Here is a 25,412-nt window from a genome sequence, read left to right on the forward strand (position 1 = left end):
GAGGCTCCTGAGACTGGTAGTGTATATACACTGCTCAAAGGCTGCTGCTGTCTGGGCGTCCAGGTTCTGACAAACCTTGGTGTGCCTAGGCACTTTCTCTGTCTGCTGTAGCTTTGTACATTTTGAGTATTTATGTTCTTTAACGCACTGAACTCCAGTGTGAGCTCAGTTGTTCATGGCTGCTAAGCTTTTTGTACTTGATAGTTTTAGGGAGTTCTATCAATTTCTAAATTTGAGTGGGCATCCTGAAGAGGGTTTCCCCTGATGCCTTTCCAAGAACAGTTAGACATATCAGCAAAGCCCACCTGAACTCACAGTGCCGAAGCTGATATCACTTACAGTTCTGAGACCTGGGAGTGATTTAGAAGTCCATGGTCTTCTGATCACTATATTGCTTGAGCATCAGGTACCCTAGGGATCAAGGGAGCCATCACCTCAGTGAACCTAGTCTCTTGTTACAGTGGAGAAGGTCAGGAGAACTCGCAGGACCACCCCTTTAATGCATTTAAGCACCGGGATCTTTCTTGTGATCTCTTGTTTCTCCAGATAGGATGAAAACCCAAGATTTTTTTTTTCTCGTATGCTAACTTCCCATTCCATTCTCCCATTCTGATGGCAGCCATACACAGTGGATGATAGCTGGCTTCTGATTTGGTTGAGATGGTGTAGTCTATTCCTTTAGTCTAGTTTTACGGTGTGTGGGCCTCCTGAGGAGAAGATATCCATTGACATGTCCAAGACTGCCCTTATTTTTACCGATTTTTCTATTTTCCTGCCCGTCTCTGGCACCAGGATGCTTTCTGTAAGAATGTTGGTGCCGACGGTGATAACAGCCGTGCACGTGTTTGTGCTCTTCTCTCATTCTCTTAGACAAGAAAAGAACTATAGCCACCATCTTGTCTCCAGGGACTCAGTGTAGGAAGGACATAGTAACTTTCCTGGGGCAGGCTTTGGCTCTCCCATCAACCTGCTTTCTAGCCACAGTCACTGTTCAATGTTCACAGGCCTGCCCGGCTTTTCTCCTGCCCCTCCCATGATGATGCTGTTTGGCTTTTACTCTCCCAGTTTCTCCTGGGTCTGACCTACTTGGAGGTCACATTGACACATTCCATCAGGTACTGGAACACATATATAACCTCTTTTCAGCACCCAGACTCATCCTTGGCTGCACAAGAGTGAGTGATTCATGTCTTTCTTTGTTCACTTGCTTCCTTCGTCTTCTCATCTCCAGAGCTGCCTTCCTGTCTCCTCCTCTTCCTGCTCCACCAAATTTAGACCCAACTCTCTCTTCATATAACACAGGGAGGCTCACACCTCTGTTCTTCCAGTGCTCTCAGCTTCAGATGACCTTTCTGCATCACGCCACACTGGTCTCCTCCCCTCCTGCTGTCTGCTGTGTGTCTGTACATCTTTATCATTGCATTTTTCTCACTATCTCTTCCTTTCCTTCCTGCTAGCCCAGGGGCTCTCCAACGTCTTACTGTTGTGACGCCTCACACAGTGTGGCATTTCCATGCAGACATAAATGTGCTGCCATTCTTTCCCTGTACCAGCAGGACAGATAGACGCGTGCTTACGGAACACTTCTCTGCTTCAGTCTGTTTCCCAGGAGCTGGGAATGCAGCCGTGAGTCCTGCCCTCAGGACCCACAGTGCGTCACTGGGAAATAATTGCCATTGAACCTGTTGCTCACTAGGAGCATCAAAGTCACAGGCGTTATGTCTAAAAGGCCGATGTTTTCTCCTGTACTTTTTTAAAAAAAAGTATTTGTCGAGGTTAAATGTGAGCATGTACTTGGCTCCTTGCTAGCTGCCATTAAGCATGCAAACTAAAACCAAGTGGTAGAGACCGAAAGCTGTTATGTTTCCTCCGATTCAGCCTGCTGAAGACAGCACAGGAAGTGAAGGCATCATCATTGTCACAGTAGACTGCTTTTTCCTTTTTTGTTTTTTGTTTTTTTTTTTTTTTTTTTTTGGAGTTTTACTCCCAAGAGCTACTTTAAAAGCTGTAAATTATTAAAAGCATCATTATTTAAATCAGTACTTATTAAAAGAGACATTAAATATATGTGTAATTAATATTTGATGATTCTCCAGTTCAAATCTGTCAGCCCTCCTTTGCAACCTGTACATGTACTGAAGTGCCTCTCAGATTTCCATCTGCCTCGGACTGGACATGTTAGAGCAGGTCGTGATGCATCCCAGGTGGGGAGTTGATCTGCTCAAACACAGTAATGTCTGTTGTATACCTAGCCTAATCCACGTGAATGTGCAGGAAAAAAGAGTTAAGACTTGAATCAGCCTGGGTCAGACTGCATTCTTTTTCTAGAAAATCATTCATTCCTACAGTTAAAAACTGAACTTTCAAAACCATAGGACCCATCTTATAGCCAAAACACAAATTCACACTTCATTCTCTTGGCAGGAACCTTTATTATTAATTTAAAAAATGTAACTTCTTTGCCATTATTAGTGCACTGTGTTAATTTACTTTCTGTTACTGAGAACAGAAACACAATGACCACAAACAACTTGGGGAGGAAATTTATCTCAGCCTAGGAGTCTCACTTGATGCTCTTTTCATCAGAGGAGGTCGGGGTGGGAACTCCTAGCAGGCACTAAAGCAGAGGAAGACTGCTCACTGGCTTGCCCCTCACAGTTTGCTCAGCCTGCTTTCTCGCCCACTCCACGATCACTAACCTAGGGGTGGCACCACCCACAGTGAGCTGGGCCCTTCCACATGAGTCTTCAATCAAGAAAATGCCCAATAAACTTTGTACAGGCAATCCCATGGAGGCATTTTCTCAATTAAGCTTCCTTCTTCCCAGATGACCCTAGTGTATGTCAACTTGACATAAAAACCAGCATACAGTACATAATTGCTGTTTTTAGTTTAATATGCTGCCCACACTGGAAAGTCCGATTCAGATTTTAGTTGTAAAGTATGAAGCATTGCTTCCTTCTAGTGGCATTAACTCATTACTGACCATGAATATTATGTAGAAGGATTTCCCGGCATATGTTCCCCAGGCTCAGAGGGTTAACAGGAGCCCTCAAGAGAAAGTGGGGGGGTCTGTGGCAGATCAGGGTTGAGGGCTTGGGGTTGGATTTGGTGGTAGAGCCCCGGTCTTGGACACTCAAATTTAGTCCCAAGCATGAGGGGGTGAGGAGTCTCAGGATTAAGTTGATTTTATGATTCTTCATAGTCTTCATCATGCCACATGCTGATGGTCTGAGACACCGAGCGCCAGTTCTCATACACACAGGAAGTCTGCGGCAGTTGCAGCACTGTGCATGTCTCACACATGGCAAGGGGCTGCCTGTGCTGTAGGCTGCTCACCACGTGGGCTAGCAGAGTTTGGAGTTGCCCATGTGCTCCCCGGCTTTGCTCACTCGAGCAGCTAGCGCTGAGATGATTCACACGTGGAGAATTTTAAATTAAACCTTTAAATTACAAATGAATTAATTTGTGAAAAATTGAAGTTCAGTGCAGAATACTGGAACCTCAGGCAGGACACAAAAAGCCAGTCAGGTAGTCTGTGAGGAAAGAAAAGCCCGTGTCATCAGTTAAGAAGACAATCGCTAAGGAGGATAAAAGATGTTACTGCATGGCGTAATTTTTTTTAACCTTTTATAAGCCTGTATAATATTTATTAAGTGCTCAAGTTCTCAAATAAACAGTCTTTCTGTGTAATTGCCTTTAGTAATTCAGGCACCGATCACTGTATTTCTCAATCCACTGCTAGCTCCATTAGACTTTAATCTTGGCTAACACTGGAATTACATACGAAAGCTGATGAAGAACACAGATTGTCGAGCAGACTGAGTGTGATACGGCTTACTGTGCCTTTAATTGCAAGTCACATGAGACAACAGTCGACAGAGATGGAGATTAGGAGGTCTAAATCTAAGGCAAAATTTTAAGCAAAAATGTTTATAAAATGAAAATCATAGGCGGGCCGTTTCCCACCTGAGCCCCATCACCACCTGCTGGCCATTGTGTGCTCCAAGTCCCCCATTTCCCCAAAGTGCACTTTTTTGTGGTGATTCACTAGTTTGACTGGTATTGCCTTTTAGCCTGGGAATAGATTGATGGTCAGGGTCCTTATTACTTTTAATAATACCTACCCTATATTATCACATGTAAAGTAGATCAGAAATGTAAATAAAGTGGTACTTTCAGAAAAAAATCAGCACATAAAATTTATTTTTAATCTTATGATATTTAAAACATGTAAATTATGTGTTATGGTCCTTGGTGGGTGTTTCGTTTCTTCATCCTTACTGTGTGTACTGGGCTTACTCGCTTTTCTCAGCACTGCACCTTGGCAAGGAGGTTGCTCTGCAGGGCCTGGCTGGCTCCTCAGGCGGCTGCAGTCAGCTGTTGATTGGTCAGATCGTGAAGGTCTGAGATGGACTGTCTTCTGCCTTCTTGCCTGGGATGGCTGGGATGGCTCCCTTCGTGGCGTCTGAACTTCCTCACAGTTCGAAGGGAAGCCGCTGTTCAGCCTCCTCAGCTGTAGTCTCTGATAGTTCGCAGAGCTTCAAGCTCGTCATGGTCCAGCCCCTGAGATGCAGCAGGGTGGGCTGAGTGCTACCTCTCCTTAGAGCAGTGGTTCACAACCTTTCTAATATTGTGACCCTTCATCCTCATGCTGTGCCGATTCCCAACCTGAACTTATTTCTGTTGTTGCTAGTTATCAGTCTCGACGTAAATACCCGTGTTTTCTGATGATCTTAGGTGACCCCTGCAAAAGGGTCACAGCTCCTCAAGGGGTTGAGACCCACGGGTTGAGAATCACTGCCTTAGAGGCTCATCCCAGTCAGTCAGCACAGCCTTACTTCGTCGTCTTATTGCTCCTTTCTGTGTGGCTACCACAGAGAAGTTGAATATCCTGAGATTTAGTTTTACTGAATCCTGTGTCACTTAATTTTTCTCCATTGTATTTGATTTGGTGGCAGAACTCTCTTTAAAGATTGTTCTGAGTTCTGGTATTCTGTAAAATGCCATAATTTTAGCAGAGCATAATGGTGCACATATGTAATCTCAGTACTTAAGAGGCCGAGGCAAGAGGCCTCCACTGCCAAAGCTCCTCACCTTTGAACAAAGCTTAGACTTTGAGGTTGCAGCTGGCCTGGATGGCAGAGTGATGCCTTCTCTAAAACACACGAAGAACCCCCCCTTGTTGCCTGCATAGCAGCTGCTGATAATTGTGAGCTTTCTTGGGTTTGCCGTAACTGAGAACTGGTTATGGCCAAACTGATTCTTGCTTCTTGTTTTAGTTTTTCTTTTTTGCCTCTGAAATAATATTTGGGTCTGTCCTAATCCCTGGGGTTCTTGGAATTTTGTGATCTCTTCATGAACAACCCTCAGATAACATTTTGCTCTTCATTCTGTTAACCTGAGTTCCTTCGTTATAACTTGTAGCTTTATTTTGTTCAGCACCCCTGGCTTCTCTCTCTCTCTCTCTCTCTCTCTCTCTCTCTCTCTCTCTCTCTCTCTCTCTCTCTCTCTCTCCACACAAATGAGCACTGAGAGCATTAATGTCGCCTGCCCTTCGTCACTGCCTTCTGTTTGGGGACATTGCTCTTCCTGGGCTGCAGCAGCAGAGGCTTCCTGTCCGGTTCACTGCTTTGGTGTACGGCAGTGCTTGGGCACTCCTGTAGCAGGTGCCCCCCTGAATGTCCCCTCCTCCTGGCCCTCCAAGCCCTGCCCTCAGGGCCAGCTGTCTGCCAGGCCCTCAGTCTTCAGTGCTCCCACCACATGCCCAGCCTGTCTCTACTGTGGCAGGGCATCCCCTGGCTGCTTTATCATAGACCTGAACCCAGTATCTTTCTGAGGTTTTGGCACACTGGTGACATTTTTGAAATTTCTAGACCTGACTAGTTTTCTTAAAATTAAAAAACAAAAGAAAAAAAGAAAAGAAAAGAAAATGCCTCTTTGCTATCTCATCAAGCTGTTAGCCAGAAGAGGAAATCTGTGCTCCTCCACCTCTCAGTCCACTCATCCCAGAGTTCAACTGGACTCAGGATCTGTGGATGGCCCCATCTTGTCTCTGTGTACTTTCAATCCCAGACACCATTGGGTATTATTAAGGTTCCCTTTCCTCTCTCTTCCCCAGTATGGCATCTCTAAACTACAATGAATCCAGCTCCTTTATTTTAAAAAGAAAAAAGAAAAAAAATCCAAGCCCTGTAGTGCTTTCCAAAAGGAAGTGTCCTTTCCTCTTTGTTCTTCGTGAGAAGAAGAGTTGAAAATAGCTCAGTGTAAACTGTGCTTATCAGGATCAATTCCTACTCCTTATGCTTATCAGGATCAATTCCTACTCCTTATGCTTATCAGGATTAATTCCTACTCCTTATGCTTATCAGGATTAATTCCTACTCCTTATGCTTATCAGGATCAATTCCTACTCCTTATGCTTATCAGGATCAATTCCTACTCCTTATGCTTATCAGGATCAATTCCTACTCCTTATGGGCAGTTGTGCAGTACTGTCATGTTGTTACGGGAGCTTGGTCTCCCATCCCACTGGACACAGCCCAGTGTCTGGACAGCCGAGTGAACAATGCTCACTCTGTCACTAACTGTTTCTGTTTCTGAAATTGAAACAGTTATTGAGCAGTACAGGGCTTTGAGGGCGTAATATTTGTGACATGGGCCTCCTTTTTATTAAACTAGTTAAAATGGATACATGTAGCAGTTAATCTAGGAGTGTTATTGTGTTGCTTAAAATTTTGCTCTTATTCAGTGTTTCTGTTTATGGTCATACCTAGTGTGGTAAGTTCTATTCTGTTAGTCTTTTCTCTTTGTGTTTCCATATATGGGGGGAATGTGTGCACGAGAATGTCGGAAGCCTGAAGCTGATGTCAGGAATCTTCCTTTATCACTTTTCTACCTTATACTTTGAGCCATGATCTCTCAATAAATTCAGAGCTCACTGCCAGCATAGCTAGCGTTGCTACCCTGGCTAGCGTTAACTGCTTCCGGGATAGCTCTGCTCTGTCTTCCGAGGTTGGAGTTGCAGTTGGGCCATCATGCTCACCTGGAGTTGGCCTGGGTTCCGGTGTCTGAACTCCAGTCCCTGTATTTACACAGCAGGTGCTTGCACTTTCAATTACTGAGCCAACTGCCAGCTCTAGCATTAGTCTTTAACCTTCTTCATTTAACCTTTTTAAAAAGCCACTACAGGAGAATCCATAGGAAATAAATACAGTTAAAAGCCAGAACATCCCATGCGATTAGTGCTCTAGCCAGGCCACTAGTGGAGAAGTTAGCCACGGATGGCTTTCCAGGCCCTCTGTGCCCAGGGAAACATCTGTTGCCGTCATGCTCTCGATGATCATCTCTTGCTACTCATCAGTGCATGACTATATTCTCTGAGAAATGCGGTTTTATTTTACATGCTCTACATTTTGCAGAACTGGGTTTCTACTCTGTATTCTAGGTAAGTTTGTGTCCTGTAGGCACCGTAGTTGGGAGGGCATTTTGTTTTACAGAGTTGGGTTTGCAGGTTCAGTGAAGCGCGTCACACGCGCATACCATGATGTAATTGTTTAGGCTACTGATACGGGTTATTGGGAATTTATGACTTTTTAAAAGTACTAGATTATCTGTCCAGCTTCTTGGGGACAAGAGAGTGTCTCCCTAATTGAGAATGGGCTCACTAGAGAACGGGCCGTGCATGTAGGTCTCTCATTAGATGATGCCTACTGTATTGGAAATGGCTGGCTCACTCACATGTTCAACAATGGCATATATTTACCTTCGCGCCTCCACCTTTGCCAAAGTTTGAAATTTAGTGTTTTGCTCTTGTGCAAGTTGTGTATTGATAGCATTATGTTGCATTATTAATTTGTATCTTTAGTTATTAATAGAATTGAGCGTTTCGCTATTGGCCATCTAGATAGTACTCTTCGCAAGGTCTTATTGGAGTCTTTGCTTAAACATCTTGCAGGGATCTTCTGATCATAAAGTAAATAAATCACAGCCTCTCACTGTGCATAGACTCTTCTCTAGGATCACTACACTACTTGGCATGTGCCTCCGTGCTGTACAGTTTCTCACCATACGAACATATTTTAGGGTGAGCTGTGATTAGAGGGTTAGCATTTCTCCTCTAATCCTTTCTTAAACTTTGCAGCTTTCGATACTGCCTCTACTTCCGAGGATTTTAAAACTGTGACTGAGTAGTTGGTCTAGAACTTTAGACTCTAGCATAGATAACATATGGTCCCGAAGATGTTCAACTCAGTAGATACACTCTCAGTTTCCTAGGGCTGGGCTTGCTTCTGCAATGTTCCCCCAGTTTCACTATAAACAAAGCAAAGAGATGCTTTCACTTACTGTCTAGTATTAATGATTTTTCTTAGTTTTACTGTATCTCTTATTCTGGTTTCACTTTAAATGTTTTTATCACCTGTGTCATTAGTGTCTTTATATATTTGAATCATATTTAAATGTTCACATTGTTTTTTTAGCTTAAATTACCTTAATTTGTTCTTAAACATCATTATTTTATCTTAAGAACTTTTAAGTAAATATATTTTGGTTTTTGTCAATATGTTTTCCTGAGTGTTCTAAATGAAGTCAGAAAATATATTTTATATTCCGTACTTCTATCTCAGAAAAGAAGGAAAGACTGTAGAGTCCACCATTTTAGTAGTTTGGTAAAAAAAACTATACTTATATTTGGATTAAAAGTTTTTAAAATGCAATTAGAAGAGAATAAAGATAAACATCTAGTATTGAGTTAATGTCCCAGCTTAAAAATTTAGTAGAGATGATTTTGTGATTTATCTATCATATATGAAATTATGTTTACAGGGCCATAAACTGCCTATATGTTTTATAAACTACAAAGAAAAACCTCGGCCCATCACACTAGAATATATGAGAGCTGCCAATATGAGTACAAAGAAAAGCCCACTAATCAGTTCAGTGTGGGGTACAGAATCCTCAGAAACACATGTAACTCAGAACCCTCAGCTTCTCAGTAATCTTCTTTGTCTTTGCTAAATCATACCTTGAAAACCCATAATTACTCATCTGCTTCCCAACAAATGTCGTAGGAGGCTCAAAGGGGCAGAGTCCAACAATGGAACCTGAGGCAGCTCACCTAGAATCCCAGAACTGCACTGTGAGACAAGAAGAGCACCGGATGCAGGCTGCTGTTCCCTCAGCACAAGCCTGGCTTCCTGGCCTCCACCTTCTCCTAAAAGAGGAAGTGTAGCGCAGTTGATAGCGTCTGAAGATTCATGAGGGGCTTTATAACAACTGGGGATGTGGAAGTCAGTCTGTGTCAGTTTTCGTTTCCTGCGTCTACTGCAACACCTCCAGCCAACACTCCTGCTGAGTTTCCCATATTTGGACCACAGTTCAGAAGGAATGATCTTCCTGGGCGATGTGATGGCTATTCAGATCCTAAGTGTAGAAGTAGAGTCATACACTTTTGTTACAAAGACATGTTTAATGTAGCTCTCAGGGTTGTCACCTAGAGCTTTTAGCCTTGTGTGTCCATAGCAGCCCTTCAGAGGGCCAGAGGATCTGCTTGTCTGCACAGGCCTTAGCTTTCTTGGGTTAGACTTCTTTTTTGTCCTTGTTTCACTGAGATCTGCTCTCTTTCGTCTATGAAGTTTTGAGTCTATAAGGTGCAAAACCAACACAGTTCATCATCACCCTTCCTATGACTGGGAGTAACAGCAGAGCCCTTTATGTCCCAAGGAGCCTGAAGCAGGGGAGGGGAGTGGGAGCCATATGCCCATTAGACCCCCTCCAATCTTCTTAAATTCCGAATCAATGTAGCTTAAGATCCCCTTGGCTTTTGGGCTGCTCACTCTTGAACCTAGAGCATCTACACATCTGCCCCGAACGCTGCTTGCTGAGCTGACGTCATGTGGGACCTTGCGTTTGCTTATTCTGTTGCTTTTATCTCATGAGAGGCAGCTCATTAATGCAACTGAATAATACTTCTCTTGCTTGTATTCTAGTTTTGTTATTTGGTAAATTCACTGTTTGTCCTTCTTACTGAAGATTTTGAACATGCCCTCCATATTATCTATATTGTTGGTGAAGGTTTTGGTTAGTATTAGGTCAAGTTCAGAACTCTGGCATAACATTAGAATCCTCTATAGATTGATTTATTTCATTCAGGTATTTATAGATTGTTCAAGTCAGCAGTTGCCCTTGTTTCAGCCCCATTTCTATGTTAATTATAGTACCATAAGGGACTTTTAATATTGTGCATGCCTCACTAGAATTGAGACACACTGCATTTCCATGGTTACACTGCCGAAGAAAGAAATTTGACAAGCTTACTGTGACTTCTTTGGTGCACCTCTTCTTAGTTCACCAAAATCATTCTTGCATAACATTCTTTGAAGAATCACACCCAGCATCTTGTCTCTGTCTTGTTTGTAATGTGAGGAATCTACCTTCTCTTTTCTAAAAATGTAGGCATGGCATTCCCTCCTTCCATTTTCCTGGCACGATGTTTTCATTCTCCATGTTTCTTTGGAAAGCCCCTAGAATGGTTCAGTGTTCTCAGGTCTTCAGTGATCACTCAGATCTAGGACCTTGCTCCCACTGAGGATGACTCGGCTTGCTGCTGCACTGTTTCTTACGTTTGCGTGTTCACAGTGGAAAGTGTATTAGCATTCTGTGACCATAGTCATTATGAATGCTTACCTCTGGACTTGGCAAAAGGAGGAATCAGCTTTTGTGTTTAGCTTTACTTAGCTTTATTTCCAACTCATTAATGGATCTGTGATTGTAAAAGTGATTCAAAAATACACACCTTACTGTGAGGTTCCTTTTGGGTTATAGTGCTTGAGGATAGGTACAGAGAGAAGGCTCAGTGTCTCCACTCTCCACCCTGTAGCTGTACATCGCATCCTGGTTATTGAGGAATCGAAAGAAAATAGCCCGCTAGTGACCGTTACTTCTGCACCGTAGCAGTTTCCTCCATAAGCGTGCTCTTTGCTCCTCTGTTACTTCAGTGTTGTCACTGTTTGCCGCTTTTAGACTTTGCCTTCTCTGATTCATAGCTTGCCGCATCCGAGAGATGATGAGCTATGACTGCCTTCCTCCTCACCTCCTCCCACCCTCCAGCATGTTAGTGAGCATCCTTGTGCTCTCAGGATGCCCATCATGCTCCAGTAAGCCCGGGAGGCTATGCGCACCAAAACAAACATTAGTAAATAAAGTACAGTGCACTCCCTGACATACAGTGACTGAATTTGGTATCTGTCTTTAAACGCAGTGTGTCCTTTGCATAACAGAGTGAATGCTCTGCTCCTCTTCTAGACTCCCTTTTGCTTGATGACTTTTCTTCATCCCTTCCTTCTGACACATTGGCTGTTTGTTATTACACGCCTGACATTTAGATCGCTTGGGTGTTGGCACTGTTTGTTTCACTGTTGCATGGTAACATTTTTGCTCTTCCCAACCATCTGTTAATTTTAAGGTGTGTGATTCCTGTCCTCCACAATGGCCAGAATGCTTTCATCCCACTACTTGCCTTGACTGCCTCATTGGGCTGCGTAGTGTTTTTCCATCAGTAGACCCGTTGGTGTTATCTTTGATAAGCACTTGGTAAAAATAGAACTCCAGCAGCTAGTATTTTGAGTGTGCTTTACACCTCAATAAACACATTATAAAAGATAAAGATGGCTGGCCGTAAAAACCTCGGAATTGTGTTGTATAAATATTAGTGTGTCCATTTTTATCAGTGAAGAATGTGAGGCTTTGCCTCAGTGCTTCCAGGTTTTGATCCTAGACTCACTTGATCCAAGAATGAAGCCAGTCCTACAGGAGGAGATTGGCTTGTACATTAGAGTCCACCCAGGGCTTATGCTCTGTGAGACCAAGAGCTCAGCCTTCAGAGCAGGTGGGAGAGAGTCTCCTGACCGTGGGAAGACACAGATGCTACCTCCCATCAGACCCACGCCCATCACCTGTGCCTATGAATATGTCTAGCAGAGACCCAGAAGTCAGACCCCTGTCTGCTAACCCAGAGGTCAGGATAGAGTAGAGGAAGATAATGTTTGGCATGGGAGGCTTCCCTTTTATGTAGAGTATTGTTCGGGGAAGAGCAGCTGGTTTGGAAGTTAAGGGAATGGAAAAAAATTCCTAAATCAAAGGATACACATGAACACCATAGAAGTTAATTTGTTAGAAACTGAAGTAAATGTACGGAGTAGTATTTAGAATTAACCGTGGAGAATGTTGGCAAAAATACGATGTTTGCTGCCTCTGTGTAAGGGCAATAATAGCACATTTAAATGGATATAGTCTTCTGGCATTCTAGGATTTATTTAGTGGCATTTGCCCAATGACAAGAAGTGAGAGAAATCAAAAAGGGGTCATTTGTATATTTTATTCAACAGGGATTACTTAAGCATTAATTACATATGTAAAGCATTAGTCTTATAATATGATAAAATCATCTTTCAATATACTTCTATATTAAAGTATTTGTAATACACATTTTATACATTTTGCTATTTTCTAAGTGTGTAGAATGTCTGTGTGAGGTTACTAAGTCTTCTTGTGAACACAGTAGAGTTGTCTTAGGAGACATCTGCCGCTAGGAACCTGTTCTGTAGCTGCAGATCCAAGTGATCAGATTACTGGAAAGAAACTAAGCCCTGAGAGTCCCACCACGGGGGTCCTGGTTGTAAGTTGTTAGGGCTCAAAACTTGTTTTCAAAACCATAGACTTCATTTGTTAATTTTCAAGCTTTTCTTGAGTTTCAAATTTCTTTTTTAAACCTATTGTCTAAGCTTCTACAATCAATAAAGTATTTTCCTGTCAATTCATGTTTGTAGATGTCTTTTGTGTACATACTTCCTAGAAAATTGAAACATTTAAAGAGCCCTCCTCCAGCCCTTTTAATGTCATTTTTCTACAATGATTTTTAAATATTATCAAGTATGTATTATTTTGCTATTAAACTTATGATCATTCTATAGCCAGCCACTGTAGTTCTTAGGAATCATCTACAGTGGGACTCAGCAGCAAATCCCAGCCCCTGAGAGGCTCAGGAAGCAGTGTTAACCCTTTGCCTGCTTGATTGCAGGAGGAATGCCCGCCCCTGAACAGGCCTCACTGGTGGAGGAGGGGCAACCACAGACCCACCAGGAAGCTGTCTCCACTGGCCCAGGCATGGAACCCGAGACCACAGCCACCACTATTCTAGCTTCCGTGAAGGAGCAGGTACACCCTTTCATTGACATTTGTGATGACATTTCTTCAATGCCTTTACAAATTAATCTTTGGATGTGTTTTCAATCTGTCTAACGTCCTTGATGCCTTCACGTTTTCTAATTATAAGGTGTTTACATCCCTGAGTACATTGGGATGACTGGCATGTAGAGCTGCTCCAGCTGCCAGTCAGAATCGGAACATGCAGGATACTTGTGCGTCTGCAAGTAAGGACAACCTTGATGGTGCTTGGTGTCTGTCGCCCACATTGCCGAGTGTGTGCATGCGCGCAGAGCTGTGTACGGCGTGTTTCACAGTGCTGAATGTCCGTCAGGACTCTGGCCTGTACTGTCGATACTCTTAGTATTTTAACATAGCTATTAGGGTTGTCTCTGTGGATGGACGGGAGGGGTAAAAGCTGTATTTGTATGTTTGTCTCAATCCGAGTAATTCATTTTGTGAGCTAATGTTGTAAAATTTGTCACACTGTGCCTATTTGCTCCCCCGTGTTTGTTTATCTTTAAAGCACTGATGCTCTGTCTGTTAACCAAGTGACCCTCAAAGTTAGGTCTTAACTGTAGTGCTTAGAGAAACTGGAGCTCTCAGATTTAATTTTTAAGATTTAAAGGCTTAATAAGGCACATGTAAATGTCTCCTCTAGGAACCGTTTTCTTCCTGCCTCCAAAAAAATGCATGTGCCCTCCGTGAAGGTTATTCTGCTCAAGTCATGTACTAATTATTTTTTATTTTTTTTTAATTTATTATTACTGGTTATTTTTTATACTGAGAGAAATAGGCTAAATGTGATAGTGTTTTCCAAACTCAGCATTTGTGGCCCACACAACTAATGGAGACAACTGAAGGAGGAACCGTTAGCATCTCATTACTTCACCATTTGCCTTAGCAGGATCTCTCTATACCTGACTTTAGGCTAAGTTTTTAAGAAAACCAGTTTAGGAAATTACTCAAATACCAGTGTGATTATTTTCCTTATTGAATTTGGCAGTTCAGAAACAGTACAAACATTTTGAAGGCTGTTGCTACAGCTCAAGGTAGGGTGTTTGCTTTCCATGCGCAATACTCTAAGTTCAATCCCCAATGCCACAAAAACATTAAGACAGGAGGTGTCGGGAATGTCAGACTGCTTCCATTTACTCCTGACTGTAGCTCCCAGGGCCATTAAGTGAGGAGAAATGGCTGTTGCCTGGAGCCCCCAGTAGCTGTCAGAATCTGACGGAAGGAGCAGTAAGGTGATGTGCCATAGTGCTTACTTACACTGTTCTGATGAAGCATTGATAAACTGATCTAAATGCCCAGAACTGACTGGAAACTGAAAGCCATGAACACTAAACACAGCAGCAGAGACACTGCGTGTACCCCTTCACGCTAGAGAGCCAGCGAGGTCCCTGGGGAAACCTGCTGTGATGTTTCCACTGTGGAATTCTGGGGTAGCCTGAGACTATGTTAGAATTTGACCTTGGTGCTACATTGTATTTGAATGAATATTTTGTGTGATATTGCAAGGATTCCAATTTCTCCAGGCAGCAAAGTATAGTACATGCTGCTTATTAAAAGGATCATCATATGTCATCCAGATAATTTAGTTATTTAGAAGACACACTCTATCTTTATTTCTTTTCATGTCCTGAAGAGTTTGAGTTCATTAATACACATTTGTAGTTTCTGTACAGTTTCTTTTCAAGATTGTCAGTGCTCAGCACTCAGGATTTCAATCATTCACCCCAGAGAATTCTGTCTTCTGAGTTAAGACACATGCCTGCTTTTTAAACAGCTAAGTACAACTTCCAGAAGATTTCTCCGAACTCTGCAGCACATACTTGAGTAAGGCTTCATGACTCTCTAATGAAATATGCCACTTTCTGTTGTCAGTCCTATGGGATAGGGCACAGGAGAGCGAAACATGACTAAGTAATGCTGGTTACCTTCTAACTCTGAGATCAGTGTTAAACTACTCATCGGAGCGACACTCTTAGCCTACATTACACACCAGGGAAATGATTACTGCTGATAATGTTGGGCATTGAAGACCAGCATTCTTAGAAGGCATTGAATCACTTAGCATTGCTGCTTTGCCCTGGTCCTAGTTGAGGATGATGAAGTCAGTCCTGCTGTTCTCCACAGATGGACCTGGTTTGATGGCAGCAACATCTCAGTAAGGGCCTTGTGCTGGGCACAGAAGGAAGTTGGGTAGACGGTTCTGTTTTCTATCTTTGTTTCTCTGCTTGCTATGTCATTTTGAGGGTTTTGCTGTTTTGCTTATTTTAAGCCTCTCTGTACTTCAGTGCCCTCACTAATACAATGGGTATAAAGACAGTGACAGACAGTATTCACACATGAAAAATGTGTACAGCAGTACTTGGCACATAGGAAGGGCTGATAATACCACCACCACCACCATCACCATCAATTATCTCTATGTATAAAGGGCTCCAAGGAGCTCATGGCTTTAATCTTAGTATATTTAACGATTCCGTGAGCCTCTTTTGGACATTGATGTTAGCAGACCAAAACCCTGGTATTTGTGTTCTGCTAATATTTTACTTAACAAATGGTCTTAAGCTTTCAAATTTTCACCGTGGTAGCCTCACAAATAAAGAGTTTAGTGTGTCAATTCTGAGACATGGTCCTGTAAACACAACTTACTAACTTGTTGATTTATCACAGCCTCAAACGTGGCACTTGGTGGAAAAATTGTAAAGTAAGAACCTTTAGCCTTCATCTGGATTTTGAGAGGAAAAGGCCACTACATACCTCACATGTCCTCCTCTTGGGCAAGTCACAGTAAGGGGCAGAGCAGGGAATAGGCAAACAGCCCACAGCAGTCTCCACAGCCCCCATCTGGTAAACACCCTCGATTGGCTTCCAGGTGTCCTAAAAACAAAGACCTTCCCTCTCTGGCAACAGAGCTGCATGGCTGCTCCCTGGCACCAGTTGGAATTTACATTCTGCTTTTATGAAAGGATAGCTCTCCAATAGATGTCGGCAAGGGTCTTAGGGTTTCTGTGGCTGTGAGGAGACACCATGACACAGAAACTCCTATAAAGACAAGCATTATTTGGGGCTGGCTTACAGTTTCAGAGGTTTAGTCCATTATCATGGCGGAAAGGATGGTGGTGTGAAGGCAGACATGGTGCTGGAGAAAGAGCTGAGAGTTCTGCTTCTGAGCTGCAGGAAGAGAATGCCACGTTGGACATGGCCTGAGCTTCTGAGACCTCAAAGCCCACCACCCTTTAGTGAACCACTTTCTCCAACAAAGCCGCAACTATTCCAGCAAGGCCACATTGCCTAATAGTACCATTTCCCGTGGGCCACGCTCGAGTCTATGGGGCCATTCCCGTTCAAGCCGTAACAGCAATGTACAGGAAAGTCCCTCACTCTGGTGAGGATCAAAGGCTGGCTCCTTTATGAAGATGTATTCTGCCAGCCTGAAACCTCCCCTCTCCTGATCCCTCATGCGTTGTAGCACAGCCATGACTATCCCGTGCTGCTTTGGGCTCACATAATTGGCTCCCAAAGGAAAGAGTGGTGTTTTATACATGTGTTACAGGTTTCTCCTCCCAGCACCCCCTACTACATCAGTCTTGCGACAAATGATTATCCAAAGAGGAGCTCAGCACTGTTGGATAGTCTCGCTACGGACTTGCTGTCTTGTGAAAACAATGACCTGTAGCCAAATCCACAGAAACCCTGTAAGAGTCTCACAGCTTTCCAACAGCTTCTTCCCCAGCTCTGCCTTCCTGTTCTGAAGAGAGTTTTACTTTTCCTGTACCCATGTTGATCTAGGAACTAAATCCATCTACATAGTTGACTATAAATTTTATTTCATGTCTGCTGACATTTTGACAGCTTTCCTTCTCCATGTGTCCAAATTAGCAGACAATTAAGTGCAGATAATAAAAGGATGGGCTATGATATTTATTGATTTGGGAACTTGTTCTATGAGAAATACAGGTTAATCTCTAGAAATGAGTGAGGTCCTTGGACTTAAATCTGAAGTTACAGAAAATGGCAGTTGAGTCATAGCCACCAGATGGCTACAATCAGGGTCATCTTGTGGCAGATTCTGCTGTTTATCTCTCACTAAGGAGAGATAAACTCCTCACTAAGGAGTCCAAAGTAAATTAAGAGGCAAGAAAGGGTTTTTGTATCCTTGATAGTATGTAGATTTCTGGCAAACTTTAAGCTTCTGAATAGCTAGCTTATTGTACTGTGTACAGCCATTAGATGAAGAAATATGTTCAAATGGACTGCCCTCAATGGGCCCTTCATCAGGTGAAAACCAGAGACCGACAGGAACGACAGAGTCAGTTTTGGAATTATGCAGCACACTTTCAATCGCAGAGGAACCTGGCATGCAGTGGCTGTTCATTGTGCCTTTCCCTGCGACTGTCATATGCCCCTGCCCTCTTCAAAGGATAGGGAAACAGTAAGCAGCAGAGTATGTGCAGAGCATTGCCAATTGATTGGCAGAGTAAACTGTGTTTATGGCAGATAGACTACTATCTATTGGTTTTACAAATGTTCTTCAAAATGAAAACGATATTGTCAATCATGGGTAGGATTAACAAATAAATTTCACAGGTCTATATAGGATGCAAGATAGCATATTTTCTGTAGAAGTGTGTGTGTGTGTGTGTGTGTGTGTGTGTGTGTGTGATTGTGATTTGAACTTTTCTTGGGGCTCTGCTTTTCAGGGTTCTGTTATGTTTTGTTTTTGCCTACTCATAAGCCACACTCTCTGAATTGTTTTTTGATAATGATTAAGAAACTTGAAATCCAGATTTAAGATTGAGGTGAACACAGTTGACACACAATGGGAGTGAAAGGGTAGATGTTACCACATTGCTAACACATCCAAGTGCTGTGTGTGGCTCTTGCTCTGGTGCACTCCTAATTAGGTACCCTGTGTGGTGCTCCTGTTGTTTGTTCCTCGTTTGTAGAGCTCTCAAGGAAGAGTCCATCATTCATGCTAATGTGTTCTGGACTTTTGTGGAAATTACAAGTAGATCTCTATTGTTCCTGTATCCATTTAAGTAGTAGTTAATCAGACTGAAGTTAGAACCAGGGATCCTTAAAATTTGAAAGTAAAACAAAAGAATTTGGAGTCCAACCATAGTCTAACCTATGATATTGCTTCATTTGAACATAGCTAGCTTAGCTTTAATAATTACACGCCCTTCCTGTATGGCAGAGTGCCCAGAATGCAAGAAACTCCTGCACAGATATTTACTTTATTCCTTTGAAACCAGAACATGGCACTGCTCTGCACCTGCTCCTGCAGCCTGAGTTTATTTACACTGAACACTCCTCCCTGACCCACTCCATCCCATGTGGAAACAGCTCCATTCCCGCTGTAAGCAAGCGTAGTTGAGGGTAGTTATGGAAAAACACTGCATTCTCACCACAGTGCCTTCTATTTTCCCTACTCGTAACTGGCCTCTGTCTTCTGTTGGTAACTAAAAGATCCTGGAGCTGTGAAGATTGTTTAACTTACATTTTCCCCTGTAAAGTACAAGGGAAGGCGTGTGTGTTTTGTAAGAGAGATTAAATTTTGTAGTTTTTCCTCCTTAATAGTATAGAAATAAGTTTAGAAGAGAAGTGAAGTGATAGCGCTCCTGTGACGTCATCAGGCTTATATCCAAGAATTCCCAGCAGTACACTGGACTCTAGAGCTAAGTCTGGAGTTGGTTGTCAGCACTGCAGGTTTGGCACTCCATGTGTTCTGTGGATGCAGATGAGAACAGCATTCATACTTGAGCTTGTAGATCTGTTTTCTGGTGAGCCCCATGGAAGGAGTCAGCGGGACAGTTTAGGTCTTAACTTTAGTGTTTTAAGCAGCAATACTTTACATTGGAAAGTAATAGAATACTTTTTCTTTGTTAACATTTGTAGCCAAACCTGACGTTTTATGCTTAAAATTTTAATTTCCTTTTCAGTTGGATAACCCAGTTCAGAGTTTCTTTTCAGAGTTAAATTATGATTGCATGGGATAACTTCCCCCGATGTGGGCACACTTTATGCTACTAAGTTTGAAGTGGCAACTGCTGGCCTGGTGAGATGGATGGTGGACAGCATCATTCAGCTCTGAATTTTATTCTGGTTTGATGTTTTCCCATTGTTTCCAGGGAAATTGCAAACCCATTTGTCATTCAGGTAGGGCCCAAGGCTGTGTAGAGCTTTGGCAGAGCAAGCATGGGCGCTCTGAAGGTGCCCGCCTGCGCGCGCACACGCTTACGTTCTGGATTGCCGTTTCTATTACTTTGCAGAAGGGACTCCATATGGTCTTACTTCGTTTGTGTGTGTTTTATGAATATATTGTTTCCCAGAGTGATTAGATCTGCTTGTACCTTAGCAAAGTAATTTAGTTGTAATTATTTTCTTTCAGGCATTCCTACAGAAAAAATATTCAAAACAAAGGCTTTTCAAACAATTTAAAAGATAAATCTGTGTCTTAACTTGTAGAATCTCTGAATATATGAATCAAACCTTCAGGGCTTAGGGCTTGCACATAACAGAAACAGCTTGCAAACAAACCGAAATGACTCATTGAAACGTAAAGACATTCATGTTACACAGTTATTTCTTTTATAATCCTACTTCAATAACTGTATGTCAGATATACATATAGTTTTTATTGGTAGGATAGATTATTTAGTATTGAAATATTTGGCTTTGGAGAGATAAACTTTCCTTTAGATGATTATATAATATTTCAGGTCATTTCAATGGTTAAGCTAATTAGTTTTAAATGTTTTATTATAATATTAATTATACATAATAATGAGTTTCATTACAATATTTTCAGATATATTTGTAATATATTGTGTGTCATTTTACATTACTGCCTTAGCTCTGGGAAGGGCCGCGCTCCCAGTTCCCACCCAGCTTCCTTCTCTCCAGGAGGTATTTTTATTACAAGCCCCTTCCCAGCTTCCCTTGAATCCACGGATAAAGCACACATTTAGTTTGTCCTTTTACAACTTGCCTTCTTAGCACAGTTGCTGGGTGTCACAGTCTCCTGCCTGGAAGGACATGCTCTTACCAATTTATATCTCTGTCTCTCCACCTGCCCTAGACTTCAGTGGTTAGCCCTGCCTAGCCCCTTCTAATCATCCATGACCACCCGAGACCTCACATGGTTGCTACTTTCTCCTTCCTCCACAACCTGGCAGAAAAAACTGTTCTCTCTTTCCTTGCGTCTGCCTTTTCCTCCTGGAACCAAGAAGCCCTGCCTGTACCTTCTGCCCAGCAATTGGCCCCTGGCTTTCTTTACTGACAAATCAAGAACTGATTGGGGAACAGGGTCTTAACATCAAAAGCTCCTCCTTCAATATATCCCATCCCTACCTCACAACTCACTTTTGTTCCCCTTCTACTCCTATTGGCCAACTTAAGGCCTGGTCTCATTCATTGGGTTTTACATCAGCAAAGCATTCACCATAGGATATCACTTCCTGGAAGGGCATCATCTTCTGTTGATTTCTCTATAGCCATTCCTTCCCAGCCAGGGCTCCCGATCTCTGCCCAGAGCTCTGATTCTCTGTGGTTGCTTGGTACTACTGAATTGTTGTCTGCTGGGTGTCTTTCCTTCATGTGGCTAATGTGAGCAAAGAGTTTTCATCTTAAAGTATTGCCATAAATTACCTTGTTTTAAAATAAAAATTCTTTTTATCTATTTCCGTTTTCATTTTGGACTATGGCAGCCTCACATGTCGCCTGCTCCAAGGCTTGGTGCTATTTATTTATTTATTTCCACTTGTTCTTTAATAAGAAGACATAGGCAGTCTTTTTAAAAAATATATAATATAAGCTCTTAACTGCAGGATCTTGATTTCTTCAGTTTGCAAAGAATAATGGAGAAGTTAATTCTTATTAAATTATTGTGGGAAAGTGTTTTGTCGTTACTGATGTTGCCTCATGGTTCGCTGACTGAGCAGACATCTTGAGGGCTGGGAAAGCATATGAGTGATCTTACATGGATCAAGCTCGCCGGACTGCAGCACCGACTGCACCAACACACCTTATACCTACAATGTATTGTGTGATGTGAGACGATGTATTTCTCATTTTAAATACTGTTTCTTATGAACACAAATCCTTAATACTTGATAAACCTTTCAATTGCCTCTTAAAATGTTTATGGAAGGTTGTTGGTGAGGGGAGCAAAGGCCAGGGGACCCCTCAAATGCACTGACTAGATGTGGGAAGAGTTGGAGGCTTGGCGGGTTCTGTGGGATCACTGCCAGAGCTGGCTGAGGGGAAAGCAGGGCTCCATCCAGGCCAGCTGTGCCGTGTGAACGGTATCCTTCTTTCTGAATAGATGGCTGATTCTTCTCTCTCCTGCCACCACTGCTGTGATTAGAAGTTCTGTTACTACTGCCAAGGACAGATGAAAAATTTAGAAAGTACTTTTAACACCAGTGTGGCAGTCTGAAGTCAGGGTCCAGTGGGAGTCCGTGCTGTGTGCAAGAAGACTGTAGCACTGGCTTTCCTAGAACTCACTATGTAGACCAGGCTGCCTTTGAATTCCACAGAGATCCGCCTGCCTCTGCCACCTGAATCCTGGGATTAAAGGTGCGTGTCGCCACACCCATTTTACCCGTGTTTTGTTCTATCATTTTGAGTTGATATAGTAAAACTCTACCGATCTTTAGAGCCACTGAGTCGTTTTGTTCCATGCACTGCCCATGTTACTAAACTTGGTTGGTAATCGCGTAGTCCTGAGCAATCCAATATCTTTTTATATTTATCCTTAAATTAGCCAGGGTGTTTTCTGTTGCTTGTTACTAAAACCACCTAATTATACAGATAACTCTTATCACAATCACCATTTAGTCAAGAGGGAAGTGACGTTCAGCGAAGTAACTCACAAAACCTACAGTCTTAGTAAGTAGGGAACCTGAGATTACTGTTCGAGCTTACCCCACAGACGCAGAACAAGACAATTGAGCTCTGTGGTGGGTTCAGTGAGACAGAAGGATGAGTAAGGTGGGACAGACAGACAGACCATGACTCAGCAGCAATGGAGCTTCTGAAGACCTGTTCTGGAAAGCCGGAGAGCTGAAAGCACTGGGTAGACAAGGAGGAAGTCATGGAAGTGGAATTAGTAGAGCTGTGGACCTCTATGAGAAAGATGAAATATGTAATAACCACGGGGATAGTGTTCAGCTTGGACACTGCATGTGCCCTGCATGCCGGTAACAGTGCAGTCCAGGAGCAGGAGACTGAACTCATGGGTGCCATGAAAGTTAGCGCACAACTATTGCAGAGCACTCTCTCTGCAGTCAAGACCTTAAAAACGGCTTTGTCTGTTAGGTCATAGTTTGATTCTAGGGAATTTCATCTAAAAAATATTGAATATTAGCATAAAGATGTTAACCATAACGGCATTTATAATGCCTAAAATTAGTGATAAATTGATTGTTCAATACAGGTGGAGTTGTATCACATGCATGTGACTGGCAGTACATTATAAAGAATTTTTAATTATATAAGAGAAAAATAGGATTTGAAATGAAACATTGAAATAAAAAATGATCAGTTTTACTCAGAAATACATATTCATGTGTGTAGCCTCAGCATGGTTTCTTTGTATGTTTTCTACATTTATTACAAAAAGCATTTTGCTTTTTATAACATTCTAAAGCTACAAAATAACTTGGCTGGTAAGGAATAAAAGGCTTAATTAAAGTAATAATTGAAAGGTATTATAGGCTAAGGTTGACAGGAAAGGAAAGAGAGATGAATTCTCAAAGGTTACAGATATGGGAGCTTGTCAGGTGACCTGTGGTTAATAGACTTGGCTGTCTTGGTTATAGAAATGGAAAATGTATGACTGTTAGGCAGCCAAGCAGGTACAGAAGCTGGGTGGCCGTCTGCGGCTGTAATCCTAGCGCTCGGGAACAGAGGCAGAGGATCAGAAGTTCTAGGTCACCATCGCTTAGATATGGAGTTTGCTGTCAACCAGGCTACATCAGATCCTGTCTTCTAAAAGGGACGGGGTGAGATGTAGAAGGTAGTGGCAATGGCATATTCATGCTGTAGCCCAGGGCAGTTCAAGAAAGATCTGTATCCAGATTGAGAGAGACCCAGACACAAGGCCACCAGGTCTGGCCAACAGGAAGGGTTTCAGACACGGAGGACCAGAGGGTTATTTTCATGCTAGGATGTCCTCCAGCTAGGTCAAGACCTGTAGAATATCAACTGCAAACCAGTTCTGCAGGTTCAACTCTTGTACATTTCTGTAGGAAATACTCAGCTCCATTAAGAGATTTTTCAGATATATTGACCCATGGAGGAAGGTGCACAAGGTAGCATTAAGGGAAATATGGAAAAGTGTCAGACACCTCACTTTTGTTAATACTTTACCTTAAGGTAATCACCCAGGGGACCCTCCACTGTACTTTACAGATTGGAATAGTGTCCGCAGTGTAGAATTTATCACGTACGTATGTGTCGTAAATGCTTGAGTTTGATGGAAAATAGACTGAAACAAGATCCACACAACAATATTAACCAAGTTAATCTCATTATTTGCCACCTAGGAGAGTCAAGGAAGCCAGGATGATGCTTTCTTTCCCCCAAAATAATGGAGCAGGGAGCTAACCAAAGTTAAGAAAGTACCTGGAGACACCCCTTGTGAAGGTTTGTAGTGATACTTTATTTACTTCTCCCCACTGCTGGAGACACCAGTTTATATGAGGTTAACATTAAACGAGTTATTCAAATGAGAATCTTTTACTGTCTCTGGTTGCTCTTGCCTGTAATCCTAATACTAGGGAAACTGAGGCAGGAAGATTGTTATAAATTTGAATCCATCTTTGGTTACAGAGACCCTGTTTCAAAATACTGAAACAAAATCCATGTATCCCTTCTAGGTCTAAAATAAAATGGTAGTCTCTGGATCTTGTCCAGGACCATACTCCAGGCTTCAGCTCGTACAGGCATTGGCCCATTCTACGCAGCAGCCTGTGCATACAAATATAATATATTTTGAAATGATGTCACAACTTCCCTTTGGAGGCAGGAGGTATTGGTACTGCCAGAATTACATTCTCCAGCTTTTAAATGCTTCCAGCACTATTTCATTGAAAATATGGCGTGAGTCACATCTACCCCTGAAGAAATACTGGTGCTTTTACGAAGCAGGCAGGAGTTTGTCACTGCTGTGATCACGCATGCCCTTAATCTAGTCTTGCCTTCTGTAACCTGGATGTACTCCAAACCAAGTGAAATCACTCTGACTGGTCTATTAGACGGCAGAGCTCCCATAGCAGATGCAGGCCTTCCTGTTTGATGTATCCCTACCCAGAAGAAGGCAAATGTAGTAATTAGGACTGTCTTATTTTATGGCTAACGCTATGCAAAAATATGAAGCTACTTTTCATACAGTTCTATCTGTGGAAAAAGGTCTAGCTAGAGTCTTTTAAACTTGAAGTGCACAATAATGGAATATATTGGGCACAAACATGCAGTCTTGTTTGCTGCTCTGTTAACTGTCGGCTAGTACTTCAAGTTCCCCACATTAGCTGTATGTAAAGCTTTTTACCCTCCTGAAAAGCTCTGTCTGCCACTACACTTAGTTTGAGTCACCTTCCAGGTTAGAATTGGCATGTGGGAAAGGCAAGCACCCTGACAGCACACAGCAATGTCAGCTAATTACCTGAGATTCACTTAGAAGGAGGCTACCAAGAACTGAACCAAAACCAAACCAAAACAAAAAGGCTCTTTTTCTAAAGCTGAAAATTCTCATTGGTGTTTCAGAAGAGCCAAGCCCTTCCCACCGCCCTCCACTCAGCCTGCAGGGGCTTCACTAAGCCCAGAGCATATCTGTACTACAGTATGGCTTCCACATGAAGTGTTGAAGAGTCCTGACCTCTTAGTAAAGTCTCATCATGTTTCACTGTCCTTTCCTAGTGGATTAGTGAAGAATTTAGGGCATCTTGGTATGTAGGGAGAATGCAAACATTGGTTTCAGGTAGACCTGAAATCTATGAAGTCTAACATAGACTCCTGCAAACCACTTCATGGTCCGGGTAAGCCCCTCGCCTCTCGTGGCTTGGATCCTTTCTGTGGAGCTAACAGTATTACCCAGCTCATGAGCTCCACTCACATCCCCTGTGTGAATACTAGTCAGGTGCTGGGTATTTATCAGTAGTCAAGTCACCATTCAGGAGTAGAGCTGTCAC

General features: G+C 42.5%; 1 protein-coding gene across 47 annotated transcripts in view; it reads left to right on the top strand.

Annotated features, from left to right (window-relative positions):
- Positions 1–25,412, top strand: part of Pkp4 (plakophilin 4) — a 203,691-nt gene that overhangs the window by 53,819 nt on the left and 124,460 nt on the right. For 27 of the 47 annotated variants that reach the window (XM_087650747.1, XM_087650650.1, XM_087650664.1 and 24 more), the window contains 1 exon segment: positions 13,079–13,215. The exons of 10 other annotated variants lie outside the window; for them this stretch is intronic. Coding sequence is in view for 14 of the 37 variants with exons in the window: in XM_087650650.1 (XP_087506776.1) it covers positions 13,084–13,215 (132 nt within the window). In the remaining 23 variants the exon portion in view is untranslated. 47 annotated transcript variants of the gene reach the window in all.

This window comes from Rattus norvegicus, chromosome 3 (assembly GCF_021556685.1).
Source record: "Rattus norvegicus strain SHRSP/BbbUtx chromosome 3, alternate assembly SHRSP_T2T, whole genome shotgun sequence".
NCBI lineage: Eukaryota > Metazoa > Chordata > Mammalia > Rodentia > Muridae > Rattus > Rattus norvegicus.